This window comes from Trichomycterus rosablanca, chromosome 6, assembly GCF_030014385.1.
Source record: "Trichomycterus rosablanca isolate fTriRos1 chromosome 6, fTriRos1.hap1, whole genome shotgun sequence".
Classification (NCBI taxonomy): Eukaryota; Metazoa; Chordata; class Actinopteri; order Siluriformes; family Trichomycteridae; genus Trichomycterus; species Trichomycterus rosablanca.
Genome location: NC_085993.1, coordinates 1,049,669 through 1,076,290, shown reverse-complemented (window position 1 = coordinate 1,076,290; position 26,622 = coordinate 1,049,669). Strand labels below are relative to the sequence as shown.

Genomic DNA, 26,622 nt, shown 5'->3' with positions numbered 1-26,622 from the left:
TTTAGGATGGGAGTGACAGCGGCAGTTTTAAGATCAGAAGGGACAGAACCAGAAGAGAGTGAGAGATTGACAAGATGACAGATAGGAGCAGCTAAGAGCGAGTCACAGGATTTCAGAAGATAAGTAGGAGCGGGGTCAAGAAATGAGGTAGTGGGCTTTGAAGCGGCCAAGATCTTTAAAATAGCAGAAGAATCGACAGCAGTGAAAGATGACAGAGAACTAGGAGAAGAGAGTGAAGGAACAGTAAACGGAGTTTGATTTGTAGAATTTGATAAAGTCTTATAAATAGTAGAGACCTTATCCTCAAAAAATGTCAAAAAAGAATTACAAAGCTCCCGTGAAGCGGGAGAAGAGTCAGATGGGGGATGCAGTAGCCTCTTGACAGTAGAAAATAAGTGAGAGGGGTCTTGTCCTGCTATCTTAAATTTATCAGTAAGGTAAGTAGTTCGAGCAGCATTAAGTGCCGCTTTATATTTGTCTAGGTGAGCAGAAAAAGCAATGGAATGCACGGATGACCTGGTTTTCCTGTATAGACGCTCTAACCGTCTACCAGTAGTTTTTAATACACGTAGTTCCGGGGAGAACCAGGGAGAGGAGTGGGACCGTGGAACATACCTGGTTTTCACCGGAGCTAGGACCTCAATGGCAGATGCGATCGATTGATGGTAAAGTGAGACAGCCTCCACCAGTAAGCATACAGAAGTAATACTGGTAAAGTTTGAGTGTTCCAGAGTAGCCATGAGGGATTGAGGACTGATAGCAGAATAATTTCGATAGGAAATTAATGTCTTCGGAGAGGATTTGTTAATAGGAAGAGAGAGACAGAAAGTAATGAAGAGATGGTCAGAAACACCAGTAATATGTCCAGACACATTACTGACAACATTGCCAGTTGCACATATGAGATCTAAAATGTGGCCTTGTTTATGTGTTGGAAAAGTTACATACTGCTGGAGATCAAAACAATTCAACAGTGACAAAAAGTCTGCAGCGGGGGAAGAGTTAACGTCGAGATGTATGTTAAAGTCACCCAACAGGACTATGGAAGTAGAGGTTGCACTGATGAAATTTAGAACTTCAGCCAGCTCAGACATAAATACAGAGATAGAGTTCTTGGGAGGACGGTATACCAATACTATATATGTTGTGATACGACCGAGGATCTTAACGATCATGTACTCGAAAGACGAGACCAACTGGGACTCGCATAGCCTTACATTGACACTGTTAGGAAAAAACACAGCTAGACCTCCCCCCCTACCAATAATACAATCAATAAAATAACTGGTCATTTTTATTGTCGGATGGCGCGGTGGCTCGGTGGGTAGCACTGTGACACCCATCGTCAGATTATGAGCAGATAAAATAAAGACCTGAACACGTATTATATTATGTTTAGAATATTTTAGGCTCCCTGTGAGGGGTCCTGAGGGTTCCCCTCTGTGTACTATGGTGTCTATGTTCCCAAAAATCCTGCAGATGTTGAAGGACCGACTGAACCGATGGACCCAAACGTACCGTCTCACCCCGGTCTCGTACCCGCGGTGCAGATTCAGGACAGAATAAACACCCCTCACCAGTAAACCCCAAATGTACCACAGAGCTCGATTCACTGTTCATCCAGTTACTGCAGAATCACTGAGAGGAGAAACGGGTGGAGAGAGAAACTCACGTTACTCACGGGTCTGAGGGAAGACTGAAACTAAACGCTCTCGTCCGTCCAAACATTCAGGAATGACTTTTATTTATTTTAACTTTTTAAAACCGAATGAGCACAAATTCCCACAGTCGAGTCCAAAATCTCGGATCCAAGAGCGTTCGTTTGGCGTGTTCCCTCACACCCCGTGCACACACACACGTCCGTTACGAACCCGGCGTCTGCGCCTTAATGACCGAACAGATGGAGAGGGGCGGGGCCGTCAGCCTGGCCTGCCCCTCCCCGTCCAGCAGGAAGGAGGCCGCCAGCCCTGCCGCGCTGAGGGCGTGGCCCGACAGGGAGTCCACCAGGGGGCCGTTGAACACGTCGGGCACCAGGTAGCGAATCAGCTCCATCCTCTTCTCCCGGTCCGACGGGTCGTCGCCGTCTCCGGCTATAAGCCCCGCCCACAACAACACAGTCGTCACATCGATGGCGGAGCAACCACGCGGCTAAAGCTAGCGTGCTAATGCTAGCGTGCTAAAGCTGTAGCGCAAAAATAATCAAATAAACCAAATACACCATATGGACAAAAGTATTGGGACGCCCCTTCTAATTTTATAATCCATGGAGTGGACTAGTAATCAGAAGGTTGTCAATTCAAGTCCCACCACCTTGTTTTTGGGCCCCTGAGCAACTCTCAATAGCTCACAGGAAATGATATGCTTCCAGCTGTACAGCTAAAGTTTAGGGAAGGCCCTAAACTTTAAGCGAGGCCCTTAAAGCTCTCGGCTGCAGGGGTGCCGTACGACGGCTGATCCCGCGCTCTGCTTTGACCTCGGCTTCCAAACAAACTGGGATACGGGGAAGAATAGTTTCATTCTAATGCACATGTATACATGTCGACGTATATAAGACAAATAATTCTATTAAATTCTATTCTATTCTATACAACAAAATGCTAGCAATACTATCATCACACCGCTGAGAAAACGTCGCTAATCTCACCTGGTTTGGACAGAGGCATGACTCTGGGGAACTGTCTCCGGCAGGGACGTAGAGGACTGAAGAGAGAGAGAGAGAGAGAGAGAGACACGATACGATTCAATAAAAATTTAATGTGACTTTAATGCAAACAGGAAATTTAACATAATAATAAAAGCGTAAGAGCCGCCACCCACCTGATGAGGTCCTTGCACAGAGCGGGGAAGGGCTGTCTCTGATAGTGCCCGAACACCTCGAACACGATGGGCTGGGTCCTGATGTACTCCACGAAAGATCTGGTGACCTCCACCGCGATCTGAGGAACAGACGGACACACAGACGGTTTTATTTCTTTCACCCGGATTAAATCTTCAGGAGTTGGTGTTGAGTTGGTTTTGAGTTGGTGTTGAGTTGGTGTTAAGTTGATGTGAGTTGGTGTTGAGTTGATGTGAGTTGATGTGAGTTGATGTGAGTTGATGTGAGTTGGTGTTGAGTTGGTGTTGAGTTGATGTGAGTTGATGTGAGTTGATGTGAGTTGGTGTTGAGTTGGTGTTGAGTTAATGTTGAGTTGATGTGAGTTGGTGTGAGTTGATGTGAGTTGATGTGAGTTGATGTGAGTTGATGTGAGTTGATGTGAGTTGGTGTGAGTTGATGTGAGTTGATGTGAGTTGATGTGAGTTGGTGTTGAGTTGATGTGAGTTGATGTGAGTTGATGTGAGTTGATGTGAGTTGGTGTTGAGTTGGTGTTGAGTTGATGTGAGTTGATGTGAGTTGATGTGAGTTGATGTGAGTTGGTGTTGAGTTGGTGTTGAGTTAATGTTGAGTTGATGTGAGTTGGTGTGAGTTGATGTGAGTTGGTGTGAGTTGATGTGAGTTGATGTGAGTTGATGTGAGTTGGTGTTGAGTTGATGTTGAGTTGATGTGAGTTGGTGTGAGTTGATGTGAGTTGATGTGAGTTGATGTGAGTTGGTGTTGAGTTGGTGTTGAGTTGATGTGAGTTGATGTGAGTTGGTGTTGAGTTGGTGTTGAGTTGGTGTTGAGTTGGTGTGAGTTGATGTGAGTTGATGTGAGTTGATGTGAGTTGGTGTTGATGTGAGTTGATGTGAGTTGATGTGAGTTGATGTGAGTTGGTGTTGAGTTGGTGTTGAGTTGGTGTTGAGTTGGTGTGAGTTGGTGTTGAGTTGGTGTTGAGTTGGTGTGAGTTGATGTGAGTTGATGTGAGTTGATGTGAGTTGGTGTTGAGTTGGTGTTGAGTTGGTGTTGAGTTGATGTGAGTTGATGTGAGTTGATGTGAGTTGATGTGAGTTGGTGTTGAGTTGATGTGAGTTGATGTGAGTTGGTGTTGAGTTGGTGTTGAGTTGGTGTTGAGTTGATGTGAGTTGGTGTTGAGTTGATGTGAGTTGATGTGAGTTGATGTGAGTTGGTGTTGAGTTGGTGTTGAGTTGATGTGAGTTGATGTGAGTTGGTGTTGAGTTGGTGTTGAGTTGGTGTGAGTTGATGTGAGTTGATGTGAGTTGGTGTTGATGTGAGTTGATGTGAGTTGATGTGAGTTGGTGTTGAGTTGGTGTTGAGTTGGTGTTGAGTTGGTGTGAGTTGGTGTTGAGTTGGTGTTGAGTTGGTGTGAGTTGATGTGAGTTGATGTGAGTTGATGTGAGTTGGTGTTGAGTTGGTGTTGAGTTGGTGTTGAGTTGATGTGAGTTGATGTGAGTTGATGTGAGTTGATGTGAGTTGGTGTTGAGTTGATGTGAGTTGATGTGAGTTGGTGTTGAGTTGGTGTTGAGTTGGTGTTGAGTTGATGTGAGTTGATGTGAGTTGATGTGAGTTGGTGTTGAGTTGGTGTGAGTTGATGTGAGTTGATGTGAGTTGATGTGAGTTGATGTGAGTTGGTGTTGAGTTGATGTGAGTTGATGTGAGTTGGTGTTGAGTTGGTGTTGAGTTGATGTGAGTTGGTGTTGAGTTGATGTGAGTTGATGTGAGTTGATGTGAGTTGATGTGAGTTGGTGTTGAGTTGGTGTTGAGTTGATGTGAGTTGATGTGAGTTGATGTGAGTTGATGTGAGTTGGTGTTGAGTTGGTGTTGAGTTGGTGTTGAGTTGATGTTGAGTTGGTGTGAGTTGATGTGAGTTGATGTGAGTTGATGTGAGTTGATGTGAGTTGGTGTTGAGTTGGTGTTGAGTTGATGTGAGTTGATGTGAGTTGGTGTTGAGTTGGTGTTGAGTTGGTGTTGAGTTGGTGTGAGTTGATGTGAGTTGATGTGAGTTGATGTGAGTTGATGTGAGTTGGTGTTGATGTGAGTTGATGTGAGTTGATGTGAGTTGATGTGAGTTGGTGTTGAGTTGGTGTTGAGTTGGTGTTGAGTTGGTGTGAGTTGGTGTGAGTTGGTGTTGAGTTGGTGTTGAGTTGGTGTGAGTTGATGTGAGTTGATGTGAGTTGATGTGAGTTGGTGTTGAGTTGGTGTTGAGTTGGTGTTGAGTTGGTGTGAGTTGATGTGAGTTGATGTGAGTTGATGTGAGTTGATGTGAGTTGATGTGAGTTGGTGTTGAGTTGGTGTTGAGTTGGTGTTGAGTTGGTGTGAGTTGGTGTTGAGTTGGTGTTGAGTTGGTGTGAGTTGATGTGAGTTGATGTGAGTTGATGTGAGTTGGTGTTGAGTTGGTGTTGAGTTGGTGTTGAGTTGGTGTGAGTTGATGTGAGTTGATGTGAGTTGATGTGAGTTGGTGTTGATGTGAGTTGATGTGAGTTGATGTGAGTTGATGTGAGTTGGTGTTGAGTTGGTGTTGAGTTGATGTGAGTTGGTGTTGAGTTGATGTGAGTTGATGTGAGTTGGTGTTGAGTTGGTGTTGAGTTGGTGTTGAGTTGATGTGAGTTGGTGTTGAGTTGGTGTGAGTTGATGTGAGTTGATGTGAGTTGATGTGAGTTGGTGTTGAGTTGGTGTTGAGTTGATGTGAGTTGGTGTTGAGTTGATGTGAGTTGATGTGAGTTGGTGTTGAGTTGGTGTTGAGTTGGTGTTGAGTTGGTGTGAGTTGATGTGAGTTGATGTGAGTTGGTGTTGATGTGAGTTGATGTGAGTTGGTGTTGATGTGAGTTGATGTGAGTTGATGTGAGTTGATGTGAGTTGATGTGAGTTGGTGTTGAGTTGGTGTTGAGTTGGTGTGAGTTGATGTGAGTTGATGTGAGTTGATGTGAGTTGATGTGAGTTGGTGTTGAGTTGGTGTTGAGTTGATGTTGAGGATTCTTACGTTCTGAACGTGGTAGAACCCCAGCGGTGGCCCTCGCCCCGTGTTCTTCAGCGGCTCTGTGGAGAACGCCTCGTCGTGTCGATGGATGAAGCTGGAAGGGATCGAAGAGGGTCAGAATCTGCCCCATGACACAGGAGGGTATGTTCGCCTGCCCCATGCCCCCTCTTATTTGTTGTACTAGGGTTAACAGCATTACGCCTACATTAAGAATCTCTTGTTACTAATTTCAGAGGGAAGTGGGTATGTTTAAATGACCTAAATTGCCGTTGTGTTAAATCTTTTAAATAAGCTACAAGTTAGAATGTTTAAGCAGTAATACCAAGTATGGCCTGTAGATGGTGCTCTATAGTCATGTTTCTTCTTTAATTATATAGCTGTTCTATATATAGCAATAGTAATGAGGGGGGCAACTTTCTACCCCCGCCCACCAACCCCAAAATTTCCACCCCTGCTTCTACCGCCCCAGTAAAAACATCAACGTGTCAGAATATTTTTTCCTACGTAGTTTTATACACTCACTGATTAAATAAATGAAGATGAACGAGTGTCGGATCTTAATGAAGCTTTTTATTTCATTTGTTCTTCTAGATCTGAGGGTCTAAACCTCATGGCCCGGCCCCAGCGGGCAGAACTTGTGAATAAAATAAAAATGATTTGTAGAATAAAGTGGAAAAAATTGGAGAACAAAAATAAAATTATTTAAGAATAAAATTTAAATGTTTGAGAATAAAATTAAATTAAATTGGGGAATAAAATTAAAATGATTTGAGAAAAAAATTACAATAATTTTGAAGAATAAAATTAAAATAATTTGAGGATAAAATTAAATTAATTTGGAGAATAAAAATAAAATAATTTGAGGATAAAAAATAAATTAATTTAGAGAATAAAAATAAAATAATTTAAGAATAAAAATTAAATTATTTGGAGAATAAAATTAAAATTATTTGGAGAATAAAATTAAAATTATTTGAGAATACAATTAAAATGATTTGGAGAATATAAAGAAAATAATTTAAGAATACAATTAAAATGATTTGGAGAATAAAATCAAAATAAAATTATTTGAGAGTAAAATTAAATGTATTTGTACAATAATTTTTAAATGTTTTGGAAAAAACTAAATTATATAAAGAATAAAATTAAAATAATTAATTGAAGAATAAATGAAATGATTTGGAAATAAAAGTTGAAATAATTTGTTTAGAACAAAATGACATCACAACACCGAAACAAAAATCAACCCACCGAGGCCACGCCCAAAATCAAAGTGATTAAATGACGGTACTGTCGATGCGGCGCACTCACTTAAACTGGCAGAAGACGTCGGCGTACTCGGCCGAGATGCTGGACGCCTGCAGCACGGTGACCCTGAAGGTGAAGAGCTCTCCCATCCTCAGGTGGTCCAGAGCGCCGTCCACGATCCCGTACTTCAGCGAGCGCAACCGGTCATCCGGGTCGGCTAAAAGAAATCAGTACATTCACCAGCTGTTAATAACGTCTCGTTTCAACACCCCTCTGTGTCCGTCTGCCTTCTGATTCACCCCCAGGTTCATGACCCACAGCTCTTCCTCATGTGTGCATTACTGTACCGTGTATGAAGGACGCTGTTGTGCTCATTAGCTGCTCTCGGAGTAGTTTCTGATCCATGTGCTAATGTCTTAGCTTAGCCCTTGTTGTTGTTCTTTTTAGCTTAGCCCTCGTTTATTTGTTTTAGCTTAGCCCTCATTTGTTTGTTGTTTTTAGCTTAGCCCGCATTTGTTTGTTGTTTTAGCTTAGCCCTCATTTCTTTGTTGTTTTTAGCTTAGCCCGCATTTGTTTGTTGTTTTAGCTTAGCCCTTGTTTGTTTGTTTGTTTTAGCTTAGCCCTTGTTTGTTTGTTGTTTTAGCTTAGCCCTCATTTGTTTGTTGTTTTTAGCTTAGCCCGCATTTGTTTGTTGTTTTAGCTTAGCCCTTGTTTGTTTGTTTGTTTTAGCTTAGTCCTTGTTTGTTTGTTTGTTTTAGCTTAGCTATCGTTTGTTTGTTGTTTTAGCTTAGCCCTTGTTTGTTTGTTTTTAGCGTAGCCCTCGTTTATTTGTTTTTAGCATAGCCCTCGTTTATTTGTTTTTAGCATAGCCCTCGTTTATTTGTTTTTAGCGTAGCCCTTGTTTATTTGTTTTTAGCTTAGCCCTCATTTGTTTGTTGTTTTAGCTTAGCCCTCATTTGTTTGTTGTTTTAGCTTAGCCCTCATTTGTTTGTTGTTTTAGCTTAGCCCTCATTTGTTTGTTGTTTTAGCTTAGCCCTCATTTGTTTGTTGTTTTAGCTTAGCCCTCATTTGTTTGTTGTTTTAGCTTAGCCCTCATTTGTTTGTTTGTTTTTTAGGGAGCTGTTCTTGGTGTTTTCGGTTATATATTAGCCTTAGCATTAGCACAGCATTGGCATAGAGTTTGGTTTCTTTGTTCAGTGTGTGCCAGCGGTCCTATAAATACCTTCCTGCGGAACAGCTAAGCGTGAAAAACTCCCCAAATATGATAAGAAGGACCCCTGAGAGGAAGCGGTTCGTTACCTGCGCAGGTGTTGTTGTTGACTTCGTCTGCAGATGGCAGCGTTTCTGGATTCTGTCCCTCACCCTCCACGATCCTCAGCTCCTCCTGCGAGTGTCCGGCGCCAGACAGACCGGAGGGGCAGGACTCCGACTGGAACTGACAGAAGCTTCTATTAGAGGAGCTTTTACTTCTAACAGCATTAGAAATAATGAAACTTTGGGTATTTGTACCTTCTCGAACTGCTGATCCTCGAAGGAGATCTTGGCCGTCCCGGACTGCCTGACGCCGGTGCCGTAGTCGGGCGCCTCCTCGTCAGCTGGAGGAAAAACCAGAGCGCCTTCACTTTACTTCCTCGTGAAGTCACACGAGCCGTGTCGTTTAGGTCCCGTCACCCCAGACCTGCGCACCTCCTCATTCCTAATTCCTAATTCCTAATTCTTCATTCCTAAATCCTAATTCCTAATTCCTAATTTCTAATTCCTAATTCCTCATTCCTAAATCCTAAATCCTAATTCCTAATTCCTAATTTCTAATTCCTAATTCCTAATTCCTAATTCCTCATTCCTCATTCCTAAATCCTAATTCCTAATTCCTAAATCCTAAATCCTAATTCCTAATTCCTAATTTCTAATTTCTAATTCCTAAATCCTAAATCCTAATTTCTAATTCCTCATTCCTAAATCCTAATTCCTAATTCCTAATTCCTAATTCCTATTTCCTAAATCCTAATTTCTAATTCCTCATTCCTAATTCCTAATTTCTAATTCCTCATTCCTCATTCCTAAATCCTAAATCCTAATTCCTAAATCCTAATTCCTAATTCCTAATTCCTAATTCCTCATTCCTAAATCCTAATTCCTTATTCCTTATTCCTTATTCCTTATTCCTAAATCCTAATTCCTAATTCCTTATTCCTTATTCCTAAATCCTAATTCCTAATTACAAGTTTCTGATCTGACGCTGTAACGCCAAGCCGTTCCTGAACCTTCCAGAAGAACATGGCACCTATCGAAGCTACCAGCTTACCATAACATCAGTAACTGCTGGCTGAGGCCACAACCACACTCATCCTAAACTGATGTGTATAAACTGATTGATTACTTGATTGATTTACGTTTTATCCAAAGTGACTTACAGTACTGTGACTGTGTATTATCTAAGCAATTGAGGGTTAAGGACCCTGCTCAAGGGCCCAACAGTGGCAATCTGGCAGTGGCGGGGCTTGAACCAGCAACCTTTTGATTACTAGTCCAGTGCCCCAACCACTAGGCTACAACTACCCTATTGATAACGTTATTGACCCTTAAAGGGAAACAGCAACTGACCGGGACCACACCCATCCTGGTGTGATGTATTTAGAGCAGACAACGTGCTAGCTAATCTAAAGGTCACTGGTTCAAGCCCCATCCCTGCCAAAGGCCCTTTAAACTCAATTGCTTGGATTGTTGTTTGCTTACTGATTCCTTATAATTGCTGCAATTATGACCTCTGCTGGCCGGTCGAGGTGCTGCACAGGGACATGAATAACAGAGAGCAGTGTGTGGCTCTCTGTACGCAATACGGATCTCCACATGAACCCACCCACTGTTGGGCCCCTAAGAAAGGCCCTTAACCCTCAATTTCTCAAATTGTATTCAGTCACAGTTTTAAGTTACTTTGGATAAATGTTGTAGCCTAGTCAGTAAGGTACTGAACTAATAATCAAAAGGTCGCTGGTTCAAGACCTACCACTGCCAGGTTGCCACTGCTGGGCCCCTGAGCAAGGCTCTTAACCCTTCTGGCTCCAGGGGTGCCGTACAGTGGCCGACCCTGCGCTCTGACCCCAGCTTTAAGATTTCATTGTAGTAGCAGGGCAGGTGTAGCCTAGCTGTTAAGGTACTGGACTAGTAATCAAAAGGTCACTGGTTCAAGCCCCACCACTGCCAAATTTCCACTGTTGGGCCCCTAATAAAGGCCCTTAACCCTCAATTTTTCAAATTGTATTCAGTCATAGTTCTAAGTTACTTTGGATAAATGTTGTAGCCTAGTGGGTTAAGGTACCGGACTAGTAATCGAAAGGTTGCTGGTTGAAGCCTCATCACTGCCAGGTTGCCACTGTTGGACCCCTGAGCAAGGCCCCTAACCCTCGATTGCATCCTTTTCTAGGCCCTGGGGTGATTTTTTTTAAATATTTATATGTATATATATATATAAACATGAGCCGGCTCGATCTTACCTGATATGGCTTGCACGGCCACGCGCAGGAAACCCTTGACCTCTCCCTTCTCGCTGACGATGGCGACCCGATGCACCAGCGGTACGGGGTACAGGAGGTTACTCAGATACACAAACGCCCTGGAGGAGAGAAGCGTGAGGAGATGTCACCAACGGGATATACAGGCACAGATTTAAGGACGGGCACAACACGGAGCAACCAAACCAGCGGGGGGCGCAGTGACCCCTCAGATACACGCCTGTCCCTGGAAACCTGGGTTCTTCTACTTCAAAGAGCTTTTATAGGAACACTATATGGACGAAAGTATTGAGACACCCACTTCTAATTCTCAGATTCATGTGTGTCAGCCTCAACAGTTTAGGGAAGGTCCTTTCTCAACATGTTCCAGCATGAGCAAGCTCTATAAAGACTCCAGTGTCCTGCACAGAGCCCTGACCTCCTCACTCAACAGCTCTGGGATGAACCGGAACACAGACTGATGGATCGGCGCCCAGTCGCACAAGTAATGAATGGACAAAAAATCCCTCTGCTGGCTGATCCTGGTGCTGCACAGAGACAGTGAATAATGGAGAGCAGTGCGCGACTCTATGTGCATGATACAGATCTTTATATGAGCTCGCCCGGTGCCTGGGATGAACTGGAACATCGACTGATCAATCAGCGCCCAGCCATATAAAGACAAATGCTGTCGGGCACAAATTCCCACACACAGACATACATTAGTGCTGTTGTTCTAGCTGAAAAGATCACCCAGACGTTGCTCTGTTATAAGACCGTTTGTTTTTGAAACTCACGGTCAGGCGTCCCAATACTTTTGACCGTATGGTGTACGAGGAGCATGAGCTAGGAATGAAACTGTGCTCTTTTTACCCTACATTTAGGTTTTGGGGAAAGGACCTTTTCGTCCTGGTATTTATGACACTCCCGTTAGGCGTCGCCAGGGCGCATCGTTCGACTCGATACCCATCTTGACGCCGACTCCTATTCATCCAGGCTCTCGGTGCAGGTCCCAAGCCTGGGTAAATAGGGAGGGACGCATCAGGAGGGCATCCAGCGTAAAAAACAGGGTCGAGGCCGGGTTAGGAAAGAACGTCCTGCATAGGGGAGAGAGAGAGGCGGGAGGGTAGGAAGGTGGAGGTACAAGCTGGCGTGGGCACTGTAACTGGTAAAGGGAGACGGTTTGAGCATGTGCAGAACAGGGATGAGAGTTCTGTAGAAGTAGAAGGTGCTGAAGAGGGTGAAGGAGGGCATGCAGGAGGTTCAGGACAGGACGGAATAGAGACGAACGATCCGCTGTGGCGCCCCCTAATGGAAGCAGCAATAATAATTAGAAGAAGAAGAAGGCGTGTTGTGTGTGGTGGTCTCTTTACAGAGACTGAAATTATGGTTCCAGGGAAGATCGCAAATATAATCGAATAGTTTTAATGTAAGTTTATTTATAATTACAGCACGATGCTTTAATCTCTTGTTAAACAACATTTCCCATGAGCCTCTGGTGGGCCGACATTTAAAGATGCAGAATCAGCCAAGGTAAAGATTGGTGAGGTGCATGAACAGCTCAGGACAAAAAACACGGCATGCTTTCAACTCCAAATAAAAAATATGAAGCAGAGCTCAGTCAGCACCGGGACCGGGACCAACACGACACCCAAACACGGAGAACAGCCAGGTCGAACGGTTCAGCGGGTCGTGCAGCAGCCGAGCCGAAAACAGAGAGGAACGAGCGGCGGCCGATCCGATAATCCGGACGGAGAGACGTCAGCATGCCTATAGAGACGGCGGTTCCAGAACCCAGCTCTTTCATCCTGAGATACTGAACGTGATACTGAAACCTACATTCATTTAACTTCATTGTGGGAAATGCATGCCACTAATCCTAGATCCTAGAGAACATCACACCCCAAAAAGGAGGAAAATAAGACCCCAAAAAGGAGGAAAATAAGACCACAAAAAGGAGGGCATCAGACCCCAAAAAGGAGAACATCAGACCCCAAACAGGAGAACATCAGACCCCAAAAAGGAGGGCATCAGACCCCAAACAGGAGATCATCAGACCCCAAAAAGGAGGAACATCAGACCCCAAAAAGGAGAACATCAGACCCCAACAAGGAAAGCATCACACCCCAAAAAGGATGGCATTACACCCCAAAAAGGAGAACATCAGACCCCAAAAAGAACGGCATCAGACCCCAAAAAGGAGGAACATCAGACCACAAAAAGAAAAAAAACATCAGACCCCAAACAGAAGAACATCAGACCCCAAAAAGGAGGAACATCAAACCCCAAAAAGAAGAACATCAGACCCCAAAAAGGAGGCACATCAGACCCCAAAAAGGAGGAACATCAGACCCCAAAAAGAAGAACATCAGACCCCAAAAAGAAAAACATCAGACCCCAAAAAGGAGGAACATCAGACCCCATAAAGGAGGAACATCAGACCCCAAAAAGAAGAACATCAGACCCCAAAAAGAAAAACATCAGACCCCAAAAAGAAGAACATCAGACCCCAAAAAGAAAAACATCAGACCCCAAAAAGAAGGAACATCAGACCCCATAAAGGAGGAACATCAGACCCCAAAAAGAAGAACATCAGACCCCAAAAAGAAAAACATCAGACTCCAAAAAGGAGGAACATCACACCCCAAAAAGGAGAGCATCAGACCCCAAAAAGGAGGAACATCAGACCCCAGAAAGAAGAGCATCAGACTCCAAAAAGGAGGAACATCACACCCCAAAAAGGAGGAACATCAGACCCCAAAAAGGAGGAACATCAGACCCCAAAAAGGAAAACATCAGACCCCAAAAAGGAGGAACATCAGACCCCAAAAAGGAGAACATCAGACCCCGAAAAGGAGAACATCAGACCCCGAAAAGGAGAACATCAGACCCCAAAAAGGAGAACATCAGACCCCAAAAAGGAGAACATCAGACCCCAAAAAGGAGAGCATCACACCCCAAAAAGGATGGCATCACACCCCAAAAAGGACGGCATCAGACCCCAAAAAGAAGAACATCAGACCCCAAATAGAAGAACATCAGACCCCAAAAAGGAGGAACATCAAACCCCAAAAAGGAGGAACATCAGACCTCAAAAAGGAGGAACATCAGACCCCAAAAAGGAGGAACATCAGACCCCAAAAAGAAAAACATCAGACCCCAAAAAGGAGATCATCAGACCCCAAAAAGGAGGAACATCAGACCCCAAAAAGGAGGAACATCAGACCCCAAAAAGAAAAACATCAGACCCCAAAAAGGAGGAACATCAGACAATACTTTAGTAAAAAAATCCTGAAATGAATCTTGCTGAATCCTCTAAATGAGTGGGTGCTGAGCGACACTCAGAGCTGGACGCTGGTTTTGGTTTTGGCGTGTCGACAGCATGACGATTATTAAAACTTAGTAATTAACGAGTGTTTCAGGGCCGGACGTTCCACAATAAAGTGGTGGATTAATTAATGGGTAAAATTAATTCTGATCGTTACAAGCGTCCGGTTCAAATACGTGTCCATCCAGGTATCGTGCCGCACTGCGGACAGGCGGATGAAGAACCGGTTCATCCGCCCTAAAACCCTAAGTGATCTTACCTGGAATATAAATTACAACGTTCCTACATGTTTGGGTAAATGTGATGAACCAATCGCGTCGTGTCTCAGGCTGAAAGAGCTCGTTTCCTTTCCCAGCATGCTCCATAAACCTCACCAACCTTCCCACTACACTGAACAAAGCAGTGCGCTCGTAAAACGGGTCCTCGTCCGAGCTCCCGTCCGCCCCCTTCTCGCCGTCGTTACCGACGTCGTCGTCTTTACCGTCTTCGTCGCCGGGCTCGGAACACAGGTCGTCCGACCAGAGGTCGTCGGTGGCGTCCTCCGGCTCGGCCCCGGGCGACCCCTTGTGCCACGTCCGGGCGAGCTCGGTGGGTTCGGTGGTGGAGGTGGGTTTGGAGCGGGGCGGGGAGGCGGCGGGGTCGCTCGAGTCCTTAGTGAGGCACGAGCTGAACAGGGAGTGTCTGGCGTAGCCACAGTTTAGTAAGACTAGTTAGTTACTGTTTAAGTCATGGTTGGGTCACCTGATCCGAGTGCCAAGATATTAAAACAATATAACATTTATACATTTAGGTGTTAAAACCCCTCCAGAAAGTCCTGAGTGGCACCTCAAAAAGATTTAGCATTGGGCACTTGGGTGGCACAGCGGTAAAGCGCACTAACCCACCAGTTCGAACCTCACGGACAATGATTGGCTGGTCTGAGGGAGGGAGGATCGTGGGGAATCCTCATAACTGCTAAACTCACGACCTCTACTGGCTGATAATGGAGATTGGTGCATGACTCTCCATGCGCGATACGGATCTGCATATAAACAACTAAAGAAGCGGTCGGTACTGCACACATGTCGGAGGGGGCGTGTGTTAGTCACGACCCTCCTCGGTCAGGAGTGGAGGTCTGCACCAGTAGAGGTGAAATACCATCTGGGAATCGGATACGACCCGGAGTTTGGTAAAATAACTCAGGACCCTCTGATCAAAAGACGTGAGCACTCACCTGCCCACCAGGCGGAACCAAGGGAAGCGGTCGTAGAACGGGTCACCACCGGTCAGCATGCTGTCACAGTCCTCCATGGCACTGCTGGGCACCTCTGCGGCTCGGTCGTACATCTCCCTCATCAGTTCCAAACGCTGCCTGCAGGGGGCGCCAGAACACTTCGTTTATCATAATTACATTAACATGCTTTTATCCAAAGTGACTTACAGTGGCACTGTGACAGTATATTGTTTAAGCAATTGAGGTTAAGGGCCTCGCTCAAGGGCCCAACCTGGCACTGATGGGGCTTAAACCAGTGACCTTCTGATTACTACTCCACCACACCTTTATTCCCATCACTATAGATATAAACAGTAAGACCACGTACGGTACCTGAGCTTCACCAGCGTCCAGTAATGCGTGGCTACGTTTTTTTGGTCCTGCACCTCCACGGCAACGATGGTCCGAGGGAACGCGCTCCTCTCGCGCTTATTAGTCGCCTCGGCTGGGAGCAGGTCGGGGGGCAGGGGGGAGTAGAGCGTGTCGGTCAGCAAAACGAACTGAAACTGGACCTGCACATACACACCAGGCCGACAATTTTAACAACCGTGTGTGTGAATCTGATCTGAATCTGCATCAGTGTGGAATAAGCGTCAGATCCAGGGTTAGAGCTCCACATGTATCTGTGTTTATCTGGATTCTCCTCCCTGTTTCACTTTTAAACTTGTGTTACAGCTCCAGCTTCTGAGAAATGGTGAGAATCAGAATCAGCTTCTCCCAGAGTCTAAAACGCTTCTGGTTGAAAATAAAGCTTAACGTGGTTTAATGTAGTAAAAGAAGGAGACAGGAGCACTAAACTTCTCTTCATTATTACTGCTCATAAGTTCCTCCACTAATCACATTCCTCACTCGCTGTTTTACTACAATAAGTCACGGTGAGTTTTGTGCACCGCCGTCACACTTCATAGGAAATAACGGCACAGCGACGCAGAAGCGGTTTTATCTCTTCTCATGTGAATGCACCGGTGCTGAAGGGAATACGGTATTCCAACATCGAGCATCTCCAGCATTAAGAAGCGTCAGGATACAATAAAGAAGTAAAACTAAAGTGCAGCTTTTATTGTATTTTTATTGATGTGTAACTGTTTGTAATTGTATTTCAGTGTGTTTATATTATATTTGTGTTATTTTCAGTGTTTAAGTGTCAAAAACAACCTCATTATTTTACATGAGACTAAAATATCTGCAGCTCCACGGGACCATGGACGCATTAACAGGTTCCCCAAACTTATGGGGAAAAATATCTCGAAACTCAACGTCTTTAAAACTCAACATCACTCCCAGAACCGACTGCCGTCCAGTTTAACTGTACTGCTGTGTAGTAGTATTAATACAGTACTTTATATACTAGACGTATCCGATTCATAAATCTCCGTATTGGTCAGGGTTCCGTTCAGGTGCTACTTAAACCCCTTTATCACCGATGTGGAACAGGCTCTGGTTGAGCGTGTTTCCACCAAAAAAAGTGAATGCATTGTAAAACAAACATCTGTAACAACAGCACAAATCCCCACAGATAATCTACACGCTCCACCATCATGTTACTCTTTACTGTCAGTATGTAACGCCCACCGTCCAGAACCAGAGTTCTTTTGTAGTGCTTTTCCACCAAAAGAACCCTGGTTCTGGTTCTTGAACCGGTTCTGTTCAGGTTTCTTCGAACCTTGGTGTTTTGTAGAGAACCGACCCGCGTTTCCACCAGGCCTGCGTCATCAACGGTGGGCGTTACATAAAGAAAGTAAAGAGTAACATGATGGTGGAGCGTGTAGATTAACTGTGGGGATTTGTGCTGCTGTTACAGATGTTGGTTTTTATGTAAAAAGCATGGATCAACTGTCGGTGATAAGAAGACGTGACGTGTTTGTCTCAGTTGTTGTTTTCTTTAGTTCATTAATGTGAGTTCCACGACACGAACAAACATCTGTGTAAAATAACCATCAAACCCAGTCTAACAGCTCCACATGTATCTGTGTTTAACTGGATTTACTTCACGTTGCTGGTTCTGCAGCTCCAGGTTCTGAATCCACATAAAGCTTCAACTAAATAAAGTGTAACGTGGCTGAATGTACTAACAGTACCACACAGGAACTAAACCTCTCTGTTATTACTGGTTATAAGAGCTCTGTACTGGTTATAAGTGCTCTATTATGCCCAAATTCATCAGTCATTGTTTTAGTTCAACAAGTCACGTTATGCTTTATTTTTCACGTTAAGCGTTGTTCGTTCTGCCAGATTAGATGCTAGTTCGCTGTCTGGAACCTCTTTTTTTTCGGAAACACGCAGAACCGGTTCAAAATCAAGTTTGGGAACCGGAACAGAGCCGGATCCACATTGGTGAAAAGGGGATACTGGTGGAAAAGCGCTACTAGAGAACTGGCATGTTTGCACTAAATACAGAAGGCGCTGTGCCACACACTCCTCTACAGCTCAACACGCCCACTGATGTCATCACGGTTCATTCTGGGCAACTTACTACTAAGGAAACGAACGTTCCAGGTCAAGAACCGCGTTTTGGTGAAAATGGGCCAGAACTCGTCCCATGCTGGTGGAACGGGTCTGTCAAGGACCTAAATGGTTTAACAGGTTATTTTTGGAACCATAAGTGACCGACCTTCTTCTTGAGCTCTACGCTGATGGCGTTGGCCTCCTTGAGGAAGATGGCGTTGCCCCACAGAAGGTCTCGGAGGGAGGTGAACTGGTAGCACCTCCATTTTCGGAACGCCCACAGAGCCAGCTCGGTCTCCCTCTCCGTCCATTGCACTGTGGGTAATCAAGTTTAGGAATCGTTTTATACATTCGTTATGGACGCAGAGTCGAGGATTTTAGGAATGTATGGACGGCTGACCTTCCTCCTCAGGTTCATCGTCTTCTTCTGCTGCTTCAGGGTAACAACGATCCACCTGCTTCTGCAGAGCCTCCAACTTACTCTCATAGTCCTAAACAGAGTAAATAATTATACTGTATTTTATTTCCATCACATGTGGGGCCCTCATGCGTGGCCCCTGTTCTCTTAGCTGATCCTCAGCATGAGACTGTGTTTATCCTGGTCAGGGTCCCTGGACCCACCAGGAAATACTGGGTGCCAATCCATCGCAGGGCTTCAGCCTCCCCACCTTCCTACGGGTAGGAATATAGCCGATCATGTCTGTGTAGACGCCTGAGAGGCTGATAGCACTTCTGGGATTCAAACCCAGATCTAAGCAGTAGCAGATCATTAAAACATTCATTAATTCATTCCCGGTCAGGGTCACAGTGGGTGCAATTCCCTGAGCAAAAGGTGGGAAACACCTTCACAGGGCACACACACACCTAGGGTCAATTTAGTAGCTCCAATTGTGGGAGGAAACCGGAGCACCCAGAGGAAACCCACACGGACACGGGGAGAACATGCAAACTCCACACAGAAAGGACCCCGGGGAATTGAACCCAGAACCTTCTCTTGTAGTTCCTCACCAGTCTCTGCTGCTCCAGTAGGTTGTTGGCCTCCTCCCTCTCTCGGCGGTACTGGTCCTCCAGCTCCTGCAGCCTGAGCATACCAGATATACCATTAATCATTCATACACACACACACACACACACACGCACGCACACACACACACACACACACGCACACACACACACACGCCGTACCTCTGGTCCATCTCCTGTTTCATGTCGATGCCCTGTTTCTCCAGCAGCTCTCTCTGTGCGAAGGCCCAGTCCACGGGCTCGACCGGGGTCTCGGCGCACGGGGTCCTCTCCCGCTCCTGCCTGGCCTGTTCGGGGTGGTTGAAGCGGAACACGTGGCTCTTCCCCAAAATGATGCGGTTCCCTGCAAGGAACATGAGACGCGATAAAGGGATAAAACACAGCACTGGGGTTCGAGTCTCGACTCTGCTACCAGTCGGCTGGGCGCCCCCTAGCAAGCACGACTGGCCAAAAAGTGGGCGTGGTCTTCAGTGTATGTACGAGGGTTCTTTACAAAGTTTCTGCACTTTTTTTGGTTGGGCTCGTAGCCACTGATGCGCCGGTGCTTTCACATCATCATCACATGAAAATCTCCTTCCCCTTAAAGCTTCTTTCAGTGTCCAAAATCAGATGGAGCTAAATCAGGACTGTAAGCGTCTCTCAGTCTCCCAGACACGAGTGATTACTACAGAACAGAACCAAACAGAACAGAACCAAACAGAACAGAACAGAACCAAACAGAACAGAAAAGAACCAAAGAGAATAAAAAGGAACCAAACAGAACCAAACCAAGGAGAACCAAACAGAACAAAAGACAACAGAACCAAACAGAACAGAAAAGAACCAAACAGAACAGAACCAAACAGATCCAAACAGAACCAAACAGAACAAAACAAAACCAAACAGAACAGAACAGAAAAGAACCAAACAGAACAGAACCAAACAGAACAAAAGACAAAAGAACCAAACAGAACAGAACCAAACAGAACAAAAGACAAAAGAACCAAACAGAACAGAACAAAACCAAACAGAAAAGAAAAGAACCAAACAGAGCAGAACCAAACAGATCAAAAGACAACAGAACCAAACAGAACAGAAGAAAACAGAGGAGAACAGAACCAAACAGAAGAGAACAGAACCCAACAGAACAGAACCAAACAGAACAGAACCAGTAAGGTGTAAATCAGATGGAGCTAAATCAGGACTATAAGCGTCTCTCAGTCTCTCAGACACGCCTGATTCCTCCTCCAATATAAAAGTGAGGAAACTTTTTGAAGATCCCTCATACCTGTGTGGTGAAGGCGGCACGTTGTAAACACACCTGATCTGAGAACAGTGGGCTCGGACACTTTCTTCCCGTTGACGTAGGTCTCGGCGTCCTCACACGGCTCCAGGATCACTGCAAACCACAAGGAACAAGCAGCAAAATAAAGGAAATGATGTGAGGAAATCCTTTTTTTTTTACCGTGTTGGACGTGGTGGAACTTTGTGGGACACAAAAATGTATTTATGTACATAAACAGTGTACAGCTCGTTTGGAAGCTGTGGATCTCGACCTGGTTCTTAGAACCTTGGTGCTAATCAGAGAACCGTCGCACGTTCACGTTTGCACCACTTTTGATAGGAACTGAGGATGCATCACCAGCAGGGGGCGCTGCACATCACACAATGGAAGCAAACAGTAGTAAGAAGAGGTGGAGCGTGTAGATTATCTGTGGGGATTTGTGCATCATAGTTCCTCGGTTCCAACTGGTAACCAACACTCCCAGTTCGGAACCTGTTTATTTGGGTGTCTAGGTGTCTGACAACCTAGGTCTCTCCACACAGACTCATTTCCCATCATCCTACACTCCCGAGAAGAGGGCGTGTCTAAATTCTTAGCTCCCTTATAATGCTCCTACTGAGGCGCCTTAATTTTGAGTGATGATCTGACTGAATGACGAGGGAGCGTCCGACGCCTCCTCAGCGCTGAAGATCAATCCCAGCATTCAGTGCGGCACGACTTTACTCACACAAAACTACAAACATGGTGGACGAATATAATGCAGAGCAACCAACAGAGTTCTCTTCAAATGTAAAACAATTCTCATTGATGTTTATTGTGTATAAAGGTGTAATTATAGGAGTGTGGTTTATTTGTAAATTCGGGCTCGTCAGGGACATGGAGGGAGACGTTAGCCGGCGTGCTAGCGTCGGTTTGAACGTCCTGATGCTAAGTGTGTTAGCTTAGTAAGTAGAGCGTCTAAATAATCTGATTATGAGCTGCATGTCTTATTAGAATCCTCTCTACTGATGCAACTGATCAGGTAGCTAGTATGGAGAAGGACGGGTCACCAGGTTTTCGGTTTACCCTCTCCTAAAGGTCCCGCGCCGCTCCTGAAGACACAGTGCTCGTCCTTTATGAAGTGTCCGCTGAGGACGATGTCCTGCCGGGTCACCGCGTCCTCTCGTCCCACCCTGAGCAAACAGGGAACCGTGATTAGAGAAAATACGCCTAACGAGGCTTTAATTTAGCTGAAGCTAGATGAGAGGATGAGGATGAGGCGGAACCTGGTGATTTCATCCTTGATGTAGTACAGAAGACACTCGGACATCAGAGGGTCCTCGTTCAGATTCACTAGATGAGGCGTCTGAAATTAAAAAAAGGTTTAAAATCATAACACAGACATTAATAACACGCTAATGATTCTGAAATAAAGACGCTGAGGGGTGTTCGGTAACCACTATATGGCCATAAGTATTCGGACACCAGACCATGAGCTTGGACGTCACATTTTGAGACCTCTGTGTTCATCTTTTTAGCTAGAACAACAGCCGCTCTTCTGAGGAGCTTCTCGCAACACTCTTGCAAGCCTGCGTATGGGAATTTGTTTGTATTTGTATGGCTGGGCGCTGATTTATCAGTCGATGTTCCGATTCATCCCAGAGCCAGCATGTCTTTATAGAGCTGTAAAAGGGCTTCATAAGGTCTTTATAGCTTAAGACTCATGACTTGACTTGAACTCTATAGCCTAAAGACTCATGACTTGACTTTAACTTAAAGATTTGTGACTTCACTTGGACTTTGTAGTATAAAGACTCATTACTTTACTCTGACTCTATAGCCTAAAGACTCGTGACTTGACTTGGACTCTTTGACTTAAAGATTTGTGACCTCACTCGGACTCTATAGCCTAAAGACTCATGACTTGACTTGGACCTTCCCTAAACTGTTGCTGCATATAAAAGTTGGAACCGTTTGATTTCCTTTATATAGCAGATTTATTACACTTGTTTACGACTGTTTTGGCTAGAATACACAAATTCAAAAATTACGAGGGGTGTCCCAATACTTTTGTCCATATCGTGTACCTAAAGGCGCTCGGGTTGAGCAGCAGTAAAGGAGATCTGGGGTTTGAATCTTAGATAGCAGTGCTATCGGCTGGTCGGGCGTCCGCATAGACATGATTGGATAATGGCCAAGGAAGGGGGCAGACCAAAACAGCCTAGCGATTGGTAGGTGCACTTGTCAGTGCGTCTCAGTGCAGGTCCCAAACCCGGATAGAAGTAGGAGTGTTGCGTCAGGAAGGGCATCCGGCGTAAAATCTTTACAGAGTCTGGAATGAGGACCAGATCCAGGATACAAAGAGAAAGATGCATGCAGAACATGTGAGGTTCAACCACACACACACACACACAATAGATCAGAAAGACCTTAAACTTAGACTTAATTCTTAAATTTAAGTAAAATAAGTACCGAGGATAATTCTATTATAAAATAATCATGAGAATTCTATAAGAGAAACAGATCGACCCCTAAAATAGAGGCTTAGAGTGAAACACTGCAGTGAGAAACAGAAGTGAGCACTCAGGGATCAAACCCGGTCCTCCGAATCCCTCTAGAACCGACCTCGTTGGGTGAGAACAAGCCAACGGTGTCTATAAAGATGGCCTGAGGTTTCCTCTTTTCTGCAGACTTCAGAGGAATACATCAAAATAAACAATAAAGCTGCTCATGTCAAATATACAGTGTAATGTAGTATATAATGAAGTTATATAATATATAATATATATTATATAATAAAGCAGAACCCTGCTGTGATGTTCTTTTACCTTCTTGGGTGAAAAGACGCCAACTGTGCCTCCATCTTCTCGCATGGCCACGCCCATCTCAGCCAGCAGAGCCTCTCTGGAAATCCCAACAGTACAAATATCAGTTACAAAAGCTCCAAGATAATAGAAATGCAATCAAATTAAATTAAATGACATTATAAACTAATTACATACATTAAATAAAATAAATAAGTGACATGGTGGTGCAATGGATATCGCCGGGTAGCAGCTTGACATGGACTCTATAGCAGAAAGATTTACGACTTGATTAGGCTTGGCGCTATAACCTAAAGACTTGTGGCTTGACTTGGACTGTAAATCCTAAAGACTCATGACTTGATTAGACTCTATAGCCTAAAGACTCGTGACCTGACTTGGACTCTATAGCAGAAAGACTCTTGACTTGAACTCTATAGTTTAAAGACTCGCAACTTAATTAGACTATATCCTAAAGACTCATGACTTGACTTGGACTCAATAGCGTAAAGACTTGTGACTTGATTAGACTCTATAGCGTAAAGACTCGTGACTTTGCCTTGGCCTCTACAGCCTAAAGACTCATGACTTGGACTCTCTAGTGTAAAGACCCGTGACTTGACTCATAACTTGATCTCTGATATTCAGTAAACAGTTTGCTGTCTCGGACGTTGTTTTTACTTTCCGTTATCTGATGAAGCGTCTCACTCAGAAGGAATCGAGTCTCAGTACCTCTCCATCCTGATGGCCTCTGTACGCCGCAGCTTCTCCTCCCACGTCTCATTAAGCTCAGCGATGATTTTCTCGGTTTCCTGGTAACACAAACCATAAGTGATTTTAATTTAAAACATGTCGTCAACACTTCAAAGGTTTAATTATAGGCAGTCATGTGACCCATCAGGAATACGACCCATCAGGAATACGACCCATCAGGAACTTTCCTTCATGGTCGCTTGATCTAAGCCCTGAGGAAGTCATGCGTTCATTCACTGTCATTGCAGCAAAACAGGGACATGTAGTGACTTATTATTAGTATTTATTCATAGTGACATTATAAGGTGTAGGTGCTCGGGTGGAACAGTGGTCTCTTATGCTAGAAAGGGTCTCAAGATCGCGTTACAGGAGGCTGACAATTGGTCGTAAGCCAACACCTCTGTTCAAAGATGGTCTTTGGTGGCCTCCAACACCAAACAGCCACCTATAAATTAGACCTGAGACCCTTCCTAAATGGTTCAAAACTCCCATTTACTCATTTAACCCTCGACCCATGTGACCTAACAGCAGGGTGGGTCAACGACTCTCAGGACCACCTCTGAGATGACTAGACCAATAGAGGTTCAATACCTGGGACTCCCCCTCAGCTTTTAGAACTGAAGAAGCCTTTGGGATAAGTGGTGGAACATCTCCAAGAGCCTAAAAAACTTTATATCCAGTTACCTTTGAGCCAATCAGTCAAGACTACCATGACCTGGATGAATGAGAACCTACACTGTGTCTGAGGATGGTATAGCCAAAACCCTGCAATGGATTGGCACCCTGTTCAGAGGATTCCTGCCTCGTGTCTATTTTTTATATCTTGTTATTTCACAGAAAAGCAATTTAGAGTAGCCAATCCAAATACAGACATGAAGGTAAGTGGACTTGATTAAACTCTGTAGCACCAAGACTCGTGACTTGACTTGACTTGGACTTTATAGCCTAAAGACTCATGACTTAACTTGGACTTTATAGCCTACAGATTCATCACCTGACTTAGACAACATAGTCTAAAGACTCTTGACTTGGATTCTATAGTCTAAAGACTCGTGACTTGACTTAGACTCTATAGTCTGAAAACTCATGACTTGGCATGACTATAGCCTAAGGACTCGTGACTTGAATTGGACTCTATAACCTAATTACTTGTAACTTTATTAGACTCTTTAGCTTAAAGACTCATGACATGACTGGGACTCTGTAGCCTAATGACTTGTGATTGACTTGAACTTTATAGCCTAAATTCTCGTGACCTGACTTTGATTTTATAGCCTAAAGACTCATGACTTGACTTGGACTCTATAGCCTAAAGACTCATGACTTGACTTGGACTCTATAGCCTAACGACTCTTGCCTTGACTTGGACTCTAAAGCCTACAGACTCATGACTTGAGTTGACTTGGACTGTATAGTCCAAAGAATAGTTACTTGACTTGGACTCTATAGCCTAAAGACTCGTGACTTTATTAGACTTTATAGCCTAAAGACTCGTGACTTTATTAGACTTTATAGCCTAAAGACTCGTGACTTTATAGCCTAAAGACTCGTGACTTGACTTGGACTCTGTAGACTAAAGACTCATAATGACTTGGACTCTATAGCCTAAAGACTCATGACTTTATTACACTCTATAATCTAAAGACTCGAGACGAACTCTATAGCCTAAAGACTCGTGACTTGACTTGGACTCTATAGCCTAAAGACTCGTGACTTGACTCACCTTGAGTCTCTCGATGGCCTCCTCGCTGCCAGGGCTGAACATGATGCGGTCGTGCAGGCTCCCGACGGACCCGGCCCGGCTGGTGAGGGCGGAGAGGGTGGGGGAAGGACTGATCCCTGTCATGGCATTGGTCACTGTGGAGAGATCACCCCTTTCATTGACTGCTTGGCCAGAATTGTTATTGTTCTTGTAATCGGATAGGTCTGTAGGGGACCGTCGGGGGGTGTATGGGTGGGGGGGGGGGGGTAGGGGGTAAGACAGAGAGGAGCGGTCAGGACAGGAGGAAGTGAAGAGAAGGGAAAGTAAAGAGAGAAGAGAGACAGATAGAGAGCTTAAAATGAGTCTCAGTGGAACCAGGAGAGCTGGACATGTCGATCTGAGAAAGCAAACACACCGGACGGGGGAGAGGGGTGAGAACACAGCCCAAAAATATAAAGTACCCCCGAAAATAAGGAGCAGCACAAGAACAGGTACCACTGCTGTACCAAGCAAAGCTTCAGCCAAAGCACGGCAACCCAGACGTCCTCACTCAAAAGTATTGGGACACACGTCTTTCAGCAACAGTGATATCAAGGAAATGATGTGCTTCTGATTTTGCAGCAACAGCTTAAAAGAAAAGCTCTGACCTCAGCCCCACTCAACAGCTGTGGGACGAACCGGAACACCGACTGATCGATACATCATACATACAAATTCCCACACACAGACACACTTCAGAATATTTGGGCTGTTGTTCTAGCTGAAAGATCTCATGGTCAGGTGTCCAAATACTTTCGGGCGTATTATATGAGAGTTTATCATGCCAGCCCAGCACTGCTGAGATCCTGAGGTCCTATTAGTGCTATCGACCGGTCAGTCTTCTACACACCGATCAGCCATTACATTAAAACCACCTCCTCGTTTCTACACTCACTGTTCATGTTATCAGCTCCACTTACCATATAGAAGCACGTTGTAGTTCTACAATTACTGACTGTAGTCCATCTGTTTCTCTACATGCTTTGTTACCCCCTTTCATGCTGTTCTTCAATGGTCAGGACCCCCACAGGACCCCCACAGAGCAGGTATTATTTAGGTGGTGGATCATTCTCAGCACTGCAGTGACACTGACATGGTGGTGGTGTGTTAGTGTGTGTTGTGCTGGTATGAGTGGATTTTTAAACACCTCACTGTCACTGCTGGACTGAGAATAGTCCACCAACCAAAAATATCCAGCCAACAGCGCCCCGTGGGCAGCGTCCTGTGACCACCGATGAAGGTCTAGAAGATGACCGACTCAAACAGCAGCAATAGATGAGCGATCGTCTCTGACTTTACATCTACAAGGTGGAACGACTAGGTAGGAGTGTCTAATAGAGTGGACAGTGAGTGGACACGGTGTTTAAAAACTCCAGCGGCGCTGCTGTGTCTGATCCACTCATACCAGCACGACACACACTAACACACCACCACCATGTCAG

At 44.8% G+C, this 26,622-nt stretch overlaps 1 protein-coding gene across 11 annotated transcripts in view; it reads right to left on the bottom strand.

Moving 5' to 3' along the window:
- kif1aa (kinesin family member 1Aa) overlaps nucleotides 1-26,622 on the bottom strand; it is an 80,919-nt gene that overhangs the window by 25,829 nt on the left and 28,468 nt on the right. For 4 of the 11 annotated variants that reach the window (XM_062997215.1, XM_062997218.1, XM_062997219.1 and 1 more), the window contains 20 exons: nucleotides 25,163-25,296; nucleotides 23,419-23,498; nucleotides 22,711-22,786; nucleotides 21,169-21,248; nucleotides 20,969-21,075; nucleotides 19,940-20,017; nucleotides 18,802-18,982; nucleotides 18,625-18,697; nucleotides 18,017-18,107; nucleotides 17,783-17,931; nucleotides 15,505-15,683; nucleotides 15,133-15,270; nucleotides 10,595-10,713; nucleotides 8,610-8,695; nucleotides 8,400-8,535; nucleotides 7,164-7,317; nucleotides 5,856-5,946; nucleotides 2,818-2,936; nucleotides 2,645-2,700; nucleotides 1,872-2,090 (listed from right to left, as the gene is read on the bottom strand). In XM_062997215.1, the coding sequence (XP_062853285.1) occupies nucleotides 1,872-2,090; nucleotides 2,645-2,700; nucleotides 2,818-2,936; nucleotides 5,856-5,946; nucleotides 7,164-7,317; nucleotides 8,400-8,535; nucleotides 8,610-8,695; nucleotides 10,595-10,713; nucleotides 15,133-15,270; nucleotides 15,505-15,683; nucleotides 17,783-17,931; nucleotides 18,017-18,107; nucleotides 18,625-18,697; nucleotides 18,802-18,982; nucleotides 19,940-20,017; nucleotides 20,969-21,075; nucleotides 21,169-21,248; nucleotides 22,711-22,786; nucleotides 23,419-23,498; nucleotides 25,163-25,296 (2,346 nt within the window). The remainder of the gene's footprint in view (nucleotides 1-1,871; nucleotides 2,091-2,644; nucleotides 2,701-2,817; nucleotides 2,937-5,855; nucleotides 5,947-7,163; nucleotides 7,318-8,399; nucleotides 8,536-8,609; nucleotides 8,696-10,594; nucleotides 10,714-15,132; nucleotides 15,271-15,504; nucleotides 15,684-17,782; nucleotides 17,932-18,016; nucleotides 18,108-18,624; nucleotides 18,698-18,801; nucleotides 18,983-19,939; nucleotides 20,018-20,968; nucleotides 21,076-21,168; nucleotides 21,249-22,710; nucleotides 22,787-23,418; nucleotides 23,499-25,162; nucleotides 25,297-26,622) is intronic. The other 7 variants (XM_062997220.1, XM_062997222.1, XM_062997224.1 and 4 more) reach the window with 3 other exon arrangements.